The sequence below is a fragment of the Dipodomys spectabilis genome, unplaced genomic scaffold (genome assembly GCF_019054845.1).
Source record: "Dipodomys spectabilis isolate Male_0828 unplaced genomic scaffold, ASM1905484v1 ptg000140l, whole genome shotgun sequence".
Classification (NCBI taxonomy): Eukaryota; Metazoa; Chordata; class Mammalia; order Rodentia; family Heteromyidae; genus Dipodomys; species Dipodomys spectabilis.
In genome coordinates, this window is record NW_024870817.1 from 27,154,287 (window position 1) to 27,162,826 (window position 8,540).

General features: G+C 42.8%; 1 protein-coding gene across 1 annotated transcript; it reads left to right on the forward strand.

Moving 5' to 3' along the window:
* Window positions 1-3,188: 3,188 nt before the first annotated feature.
* Mrps36 (mitochondrial ribosomal protein S36) lies at window positions 3,189-8,143 on the forward strand. Its single transcript, XM_042690860.1, has 4 exons — window positions 3,189-3,317; window positions 5,960-6,023; window positions 7,061-7,245; window positions 7,885-8,143. Exons 1-4 carry the CDS (start codon window positions 3,276-3,278, stop codon window positions 7,900-7,902), a joined length of 309 nt encoding a protein of 102 aa, XP_042546794.1. The 5' UTR covers window positions 3,189-3,275; the 3' UTR covers window positions 7,903-8,143.
* Window positions 8,144-8,540: the final 397 nt, after the last annotated feature.

Consider the following 8,540-nt stretch of genomic DNA (forward strand, 5'->3'; position numbering starts at 1 on the left):
GTTCAAGCCCCAGCGCTGGCAAAAAAAATAAAGACAAAGACACTTTATGAATTTCTGTGTGTCCTTGTATAGTTAGTATCCTTGTCAATCTCTCCCCTTCCCTGTATTCTTCAATTATAGTTTATGGGCTGCTGAAGCTGAGTATCATTGTTTTATCACCAAACCAAACTGGTCAATCTAGTTACTATAGCTTAAGGCTATAATCATCTACGAAACTATGTTAAATTCCATAGCAAGCATATTAAAAATTCCATTAGTGAGACTCTTCACTTACATTTCTTGTGTGGGAAGTAGGTAATGTTTCTCCACTTTTCTTTTTTTCATTTTTTATCCTGATATAGTAAAAATAAAATTTTGCTAAAACTTTTTTTAAGCTAGGTGCCGGTGGCTCACGCCTGTAATCCTAGCTACTCAGGAGGCTGAGATCTGAGGATCGAGGTTCAAAGCCAGCCCAGACAGGAAAGTCCGTGAGATGTTTATCTTTAATAAAAACCACTAGAAAACCAGAAGTGGTGCTGTGGCTCAAGCGGTAGAGCACTCTCCTTGAGCACTCTCCTTAGGGAGAGCGCCTAAGCCCAGAGTTCAAGCCCCAGGACTGACCAAAAAACTTTTTTTTAAAAAGTTATAATGATGGGCTGGGAAGGTGGCTCAGTGGTAGAGTGCTTGCCTTGCATGCTCAAGGCCCTGGGTTCGATTCCTCAGCACCACATAAGCAAAAAGAAAAAAGCCGGAAGTGGCGCTGTGGCTCAAGTGGTAGAGCGCTAGCCTTGAGCTGAAGAGCTGAGGGACAGCGCCCAGGCCCAGAGTTCAGGCCCCACGACAGGAGCCCAAAAAAAAAAAAAAAAAAAAAGTTATAATGATTTTATTTGTGCGCTAACTGGGAATTGAACCAGGGGCCATGTACTTGTTGTACAAGGAATTACCATTGAGTTACAATCCCCACAACATACTGTTCTGCTAAATTGCCCATGTAATCTTGAGCTTATAATCCTTCTAACATGGTCTTAAGCATTAAAAAAAATTCCATTACTTTGTACAGTGAGAGGATTTCATAGTTACATTTCCACACATTTATGTTCCAATCATCTCACCCTCCCTCTGTCATTCTCTCACATTGATATTTTATGAAAATATTAACATTACACTAGCTGTACTTGAAGGGGTTTCATATATACACACATATACCCTCACCAGTCTCTCACTCTCCCTTACTCCAATTCCACCTTCTTAAAACAATTTCAACAGGTTTTGTCCTATTTTAAGCATTAATATTTAACACAGAACTTAATATAAATCTGGAGGAATGATATGACTGGTTTATGTTTCAAAATTATATATATATATCTGCACACATCTGAGGGAAACTAGGAGGACATAGAAGCGGGAAAACATAAAACAGAGGAGCCCATCACCTGCGCTGAACGTTGATGAAAACGAACTAAGCAACTCAAGAGCAGCGATAGGAGGGAGGGAATGAGAGGGAAAGAGGGAACAGCTGACACTAAGCAAAAGGAAAGAAATGTACGTATCACCCAATGTGGAAGAAATAGTTGTATTGTCAAAGCTCATAGAATTCACAAACTTTATAGACCACAATAATGACAATTTGTCTCATCAAGTTTAGAATGTTTGTGACTTTTAACTTCCACAGTGCTGTGAAATTTGTGAACTTTATGTAATCAATTACAATAAAAATTATTTAAAAAATTAAACCTTTAGGCATTCACACACAGACGAATGAAGGATGCCCTTAGGAGAGGAATACAAGGTGTAACTTCTCTGAACATATAAAATATTACTTATCCAAACAAACTTCAGGAAATGGAAACATTTTTTTTTGTCAGTTGTGGGGCTCGAACTCAGGGTCTGGGCATTCTCTCTGAGCTCTTTTGCTAGCAGCTATGGCTCTACCACTTTCTGCTTTGAGCCACAGCTCCACTTCCAGTTTTCTAGTGGTTAATTGGAAATAGTCTTGCCCAGCCTTTCCTGCCCCAGCTGGTTTAAAACTGCCATCCTCAGATCTCAGCCTCCTGAGTAGCTAGGATTACAAGCAGGAGCCACCAGCGTCCAGCTTTTTGTTGTTGTTGTTGGTGGTGGTAGTAGTGGTAGTGGCTTGTTTTTGCTCTGGTTCGCTTTTAGGAAAGGTAAAGGAAGGATAAAGAAAGGGAGGGAGGAGGGAGGGTGAACAGATGCAATTATGCTATTCAGTATAAACCATGTGGAAAATGACTTACATAACTTTTGGGCAGGGATGGGCAGGGGAAACTGGAGGGAAGCAAAGGAAGAGTTGACATCCCCCAAAAAAGAAATACAATTATCTGACTTAGGAAATGGTAACCCCTCTGTACAACACCTTAAGAACAATAAAATTATATTTAAAAAATTAAACCTTAGCTATGTGGCTACATGGATCACAAGATCAGTTCCAACAAAAAGACCCTATTTGAAAAATAAACTAGTAGAATGGATGGGAGAGAGGGTAGGGTGGGACTGGTGTTAAGTGGTAGAGTGCTAGCTAAGCATAAAGTTCTGAGTCCAAAACTCTAAAACATCTGAATTTTTTAGTTCTCTCAAAGTTGAAGATTAAACAAGTAGAAATCAAAGCCAACCAGCACTCATTAAACCAGAATTGATGGTTTAAATAAAGTTTTTCCATTGTAGGAAGCCGCAGAGCTTTTATTGTAGTTAATATTATTAAGGTGTTGTACAGAGGGGTTACCATTTCACATTCAAGTAATGTGAACATTTCTCTTTTGGACCATGTCACCCTTTGTTTCTCCCAGTTTCCTCCTTCCGTCCCTGCCCACAAGTTACGTAGTTCATTTTCCACACAGTATACACTGAATACTTTGTTCACCCTTCCTCTCTCCTTCCCTTTTTGCGCTCCTCATTTTTTCCCCTAAGAAGCGGAAAATGAAAACAAAACACACCACCACGAATAACCCTGGCATTCGAGCCTGTATTATTTTATGTGGCTCCAGATCAAAGTTCAAAGTCCACTGAAATGAGTAACAGGCTATCTGGGAAAGCAGTGACCCAGCATAAATAAAAGGCTGATGAAGCAAACAATCCAAACTTCTGGGCATAAACCAAACAATAGACAGCTCTAGGGTGAGTGCCCAGGAGGGAAGGGGCGGGGCCACCCCGCCGAGGCGGCGCCCCGCCCCGCCCCGCCCTGTGACATCACAACCAGGCCCCGCCTCCACGGACCACTTGGGGGAGCAGCAGTGCGGCTCGGCTCGCTCGCGCCCCGGAAGCTGCCCCTTCCCGGGGTCATGATGGGCAGCAAGATGGCGTCTGCCAGCAGGGTCGTTCAGGTAAAGGCATTCAGATGCTCTTCCGCACCTGGGGCGGTGGGGCTGGTGCAGGTGTGGCCGCGGCGCTGGAGAGGAGACGCGGGGCCGAGGATGCGCGGTGAGCGCGGCCCTGAGCGGGGCCGTCGGGTTGTGTGTCTGACATTGGGACCTTGCGTTTGTTGCGCCGGGAGTGAGGCAGTCCGGAGCGGAGGGTCCGAGCCCTGCAGGGGCGATGCGGCATCCCACTGGGCAGGTAGGTAGGTTCGAGGCCCCCGGTCCCCTGCGCCGGGACCCCAGCTTCTGCAGTCCGCGGGCTCTGCAGCCCCCTCCTGGCGCGGCCAATCAGCGTCTACTTTCGCCGGCCACGTCCCCCGTCGGCCAATCCGGAGGAAGACGTGAAAGGAAGCAAACCTTGGGTCTGACCCGGTGTCCCTTCAAGGTCTCAGGAATGGCGGGATAACTGGTTCCCGGGCTGCGTGCTCGCCAGAGGCCGGGTCGTCGACTCAGCCTCGGCACTCGGGCTGCGGGCCGGATGGTGGGAAGAAAAGGATACCATGAGACTTGATTATTTGATTGCATATTTTTCAGTGCTGGTCTCGCAAGCCTCATCCCCCTACTTGATGGGCAAGTAGGGTAATACTGTTAATTCACACGTCCCCTGGTTACTCCTGACAGTTTTTCGCTTTTTAGCCTTTTTTTGCTTCTCCAGTTGTGGTAGCCAGATGAAAAAGGAGTAGTAAAGTTGATAGGTACCTGGACACAACCTTTTGCAACTGGTTTATGTAGTCTTTTGCAATTTTGCAAGCATTTTAGTTCCGGTTCGTTTTTCCCTGCCATACCAGAAGTGCATTTTCCTCTTCACTAGCACTTTTTTTTTTTGGGGTCCGGTCGTGGGGCCTGAACTCTGGGCCTGGGCGCTGTCCCTCAGCTCTTCAGCTCAAGGGTAGCACTCTACCACTTGAGCCACAGCGCCACTTCTGGCTTTTTTCTTATGTGGTGCTGAGGAATCGAACCCAGGGCCTCATGCATGCAAGGCAAGTGCTCTACCACTGAGCCACCTTCCCAGCCCTGGGCTACATTTCTTAAAAGACCTTGTCCTTATTGAAAATTCTGTAGGGACAGAGAACAACTGATAAAGGCCTGGTGTCTGTAATATATATAACCATATGTACCAATATCAATTTATACGATGGATCACCAACTCATATATAATCTTAAAATGTGTCAGTGATGCAGCATAGAAAGATACGCAAGTTCAACAGTCCTTACTTCCTAGAAAAATAGTTAAAACCAGAAGGTACTACATATCCACCAAAATGACTAAAATTTATTTTTTTTGTTGCTGCTGACTGAACCAGGACTTTCTGTACATTCTATCCTAGCTATGCACAGTCCTTTTGTGGTTAATTGGAGATGAGTCTGGTTTGTCTGCCAGGGCTGTCTTCAATCCATGTTTCTCAGATCTCAGCCTTGCAAGTAGCTAGGATTTCATACAAGTGAACCAACCACCAGCTCCCAGCATCATGTGCTTAGTCCTTGTAACTAAAATTTAGTGATGTGGATAGAAACTAACACTGGAAATCCTCATACATCACTGTTGGGTGTCCAAAATGGTACAGCCAACTTTAGAAAAGTCATTTTCTAATAGTCAAAGATATAACTTATGTACAATCAGTAATTCTACTTGTAGGTTAATTACTCAAGAAAAATGAGTGCATGTTTTTTTTTTCTTTTTTTCTTTTGGTCCATCATGGGGCCTGAACTCTGGGCCTGGGTGCTGTCCCTCAGCTCTTCAGCTCAAGGCTAGCACTCTACTACTTGAGCCACAGTGCTACTTCCAGCTTTTTCTGCTTATGTGGTGCTGAGGAATTGAACCCAGGGCCTCATGCATGCAAGGCAAGCACAGTATCTCTGAGCCACCTTCTCAACCCAGCTCAAGGATAACACTCTACCATTTGAGCCACAGCACCACTTCCAGTTTTCTGAGTGCTTTATTGGAGATAAGAACCTCACGGCCTTTCTTGCCTGGGCTGGCTTTGAACCATGCTCCTGAGATCTCAGCCTCCTGAGTAGCTATGATTACAGGCGTGAACCACCAGTGCCCAGCTTTCCTGTTCTTTTCTTATTAATGTGTTATTCATGCAACACAGAATCCAAGTCATCCTTTTTATTGGGTTGTTTTGACATATGTTGGTGACTCAGTAAAACGATGTATACAGTCCAAAGTTATGAATAAGTAACAGGTAAGTTTACAATGCAGGGCTGGGAATGTGACTTAGTGGTAGGTAGAGTGCTTGCCTAGTATGCAAGAAGCCCCAGTTACAATTCCTCAATACCACATTATCAGAAAAAAAGCCTGAAGTGGCACTGTGGTTCAAGTGGTAGAGCACTAGCCATGAGCAAAAGATGCTAAGAGACAATGCCCAGGCACTGAGTTTAAGCCCCATGACAGGCAAAAAAAAAAAAAGAAAGAAAAAAAAAACATAGCATAGATCAGCTTCCCTTGTTGGGGAGATTACAATTTAAACTTGTTGTCACCTTTAGGTATTACATACCTTTATAGCTAAAGGTATATTTTGAGTATTAGTAGACCATTGCTTTTGCAGTTGCATATTAAGGTTTTTGGGGTTTTTTTTTTTTTCACACATTTTATTTTCCTTTAGGTAGTCAAGCCACATACTCCATTAATAAGATTCCCTAACAGAAGAGACAATCCTAAACTCAGTGGTAAGTTGTCATTTATTTAAAAAAATATTTTTTTCTCTTTTTGGTTGGTCGTGGGGCCTGAACTCTGGGCCTGGGTGCTATCCCTCATCTCTTCAAGGCTAACGCTCTTACCATTAGAACCACATCACCACTTCCGTCTTTTTCAGCTTATGTGGTACTGAGGAATCGAACCCAGAGTCTCATGCATGCAAGGCAAGCACTACCACTGAGCCACCTTCCCAGCCCTAAAAGTAATTTTGTTAAACATGCAGGCTGGGTACCAGTGGCCCATAGCTATAATCCTAGCTCTCAGGAGGCTGAGATCTGAAGTCTGTGATTTGAAGCCAGCAGGGGGAGGAAAGTCTGTGATACTCATCTCCAGTAACCACCAAAAAGCTGAAAGTGAAGCTGTGCCTCAAGTGGTAGAATGCTAGTCTTGAACCCAAAAGCTCTGGGACAGTCAAGCCCAGGACTTCCATATAATAAAACAAAACAAAAATAGATCAGAGGAATGTAGTTCAAGCCCGGGCAGGAAAGTCCATTAGACTTACCTCCAATTACCAAAAGCCAGAAGTAAAACTGGTTCAAGTGGTACAGGACCATCCTTGAGCAAAAAAGCTCAAGAACAGTGCCCAGACCCAGTTCAAACCCCAGTACTGACACATATACACAAAGGGATTATTTTATGAATGAGTTGATCTGATTCCAAGAATGAATTGAGTCAGTATTAGATAAACTGAAATAACTTTCTTTTGGGGGAGGGGAGGGTCCAAGGACTTGAACTCAGGACCTGGATGCTATCCCTGAGCTTTTTTTTGCTCAAGGCTAGAGCTTTACCACTTGAGCCATAGCACCATTCTGGCTTTTTTGAATGGTTTACTGGAGATAAGAATCTCAAAGACTTTCCTGCTTCCGCTGCCTTCAAACTGTGATCCTCAGGTCTCAGCCTCCTGAGTAGCTAGGATTACAGGCATGAGCCACCAGCGCCCAGCTCAAAATAACATTTTTAAGACACCTGAGTGATTCCCCTAATTTAGCTTTTTATTTTTCAATTCCAGCATCAGAAGCTTTGAGGTCTGCAGGGCTCCCACCTCACTCTTCTTTGGTCTCCCAGCATGCTAAAGGAAGTAAATCACCAGACGTGATGCATCAGGGTCCACCAGACACTGCAGCAATATTAAAAACATTACCTCAGAAGTATAGAAGGAAACTTATATCTCAAGAAGAAATGGAATTTATCCAAGTATGTAATTGTTCTTTATTACAGGATTGTGTGATGTACCATTAACATTTTGGATTTGGTGTACATTTTTGTTGCTATACTTGCTCTTCCCACTGTCTGGTCAAGTATAGTCAGAGTTGAGAGAGAGATAAAGAAGCCCAGCATTGTGAAAAACAATCCCTCATCAGAGCCCTCAGCAAACTACCACTGTGTGTGAACAAATGAAGCCACATGATAAACAGCTCCCGGGTATTCTCAGTTTTTTAGAACTGAGGGCTTCCAAGACAAACAAACTTGACTGCTGATACAGGTCAGTGATGTTTATGGCCATAAATATGACTGCACCAAAACTGAAAAACCTGAAATTGTTTCCAACAAACCAGAGACCATCTACCAAAACTGTAAAAAGAGACAAGTTTTTGCTTGTACAGCTTTGGTTTTAAATTGATTTTTTTTCCTTTTTTTTTGGTGCTCGTACTTAGGCTTGAACTCAGGGCCTGGGTGCGATCCCTTTAGCTTTTTCACTCAAGGCTGGCGCTCTACCACTTGAGCCATAATTCTACTTCCTCACTTATGTAATTCTGTACTGTTCTCATGGCCTGAGTCATTTATCCTGAGTCATTTTATTATCTAACCTCACTGCTTTGTTTTTCTTTTCAGCGTGGAGGTCCAGAATAATCACTGAGGCTGCTGTTTATCATCAAAGAATTATCTTAATAATAAAGGACTTCCAAAATGACAAGTACAAAATTGTATATTAAACAACCTTAATAAATATCCTGAGAAAAGGAAATATAGAAAATATAGATGAATACTTGTATCTCCTAATTTATGTATCTTGGTCAGCTTCTCCACAAGCTTACCAGGTTGTTTATGTATTTTATACTTATTAAAGTATACATTTTTAAATGTTAGCTTATTAATTTGCTCTTGATTATCAAGTATTACTAGTGATGAACTATTAAAAGCACATATATCTCGTAAACTATTACAGGCATCTATAATTTCACTTTTCTTTGTTTTAAACATGGGAAGAACTGCTTTATGGAAGTAATTTCTCTGAAATTAGGGCTAGTAAAATATCACCATTTTTTGTTGTGATGATTTTTCATTCACACAGTTATTGGAACACAGCTGGTTTGATAAAGCACATTCAATTTTAAATTATAAAAACGTAGTCAAGAGGGCTGGGACTGTGGCTTAGTGGTAGGAGTGCTTGCCTAGAACTCATGAAGCCTTGGGTTTGTTTCTTCAGTACCACATAAACAGAAAAATCCAGAAGTGGCACTGTGGCTCAAGTGATAGAGTGCTAGCCT

Excerpts from the sequence above, each read along its gene's own strand:
- Mrps36 (XM_042690860.1), top strand. The coding sequence starts at position 3,276 with ATGATGGGCAGCAAGATGGCGTCTGCCAGCAGGGTCGTTCAG. Across the intron at positions 3,318-5,959 it reads CTGCCAGCAGGGTCGTTCAG|GTAGTCAAGCCACATACTCC; the intron begins GTAAAGGCATTC and ends ATTTTCCTTTAG. Across the intron at positions 6,024-7,060 it reads AGACAATCCTAAACTCAGTG|CATCAGAAGCTTTGAGGTCT; the intron begins GTAAGTTGTCAT and ends TTTCAATTCCAG.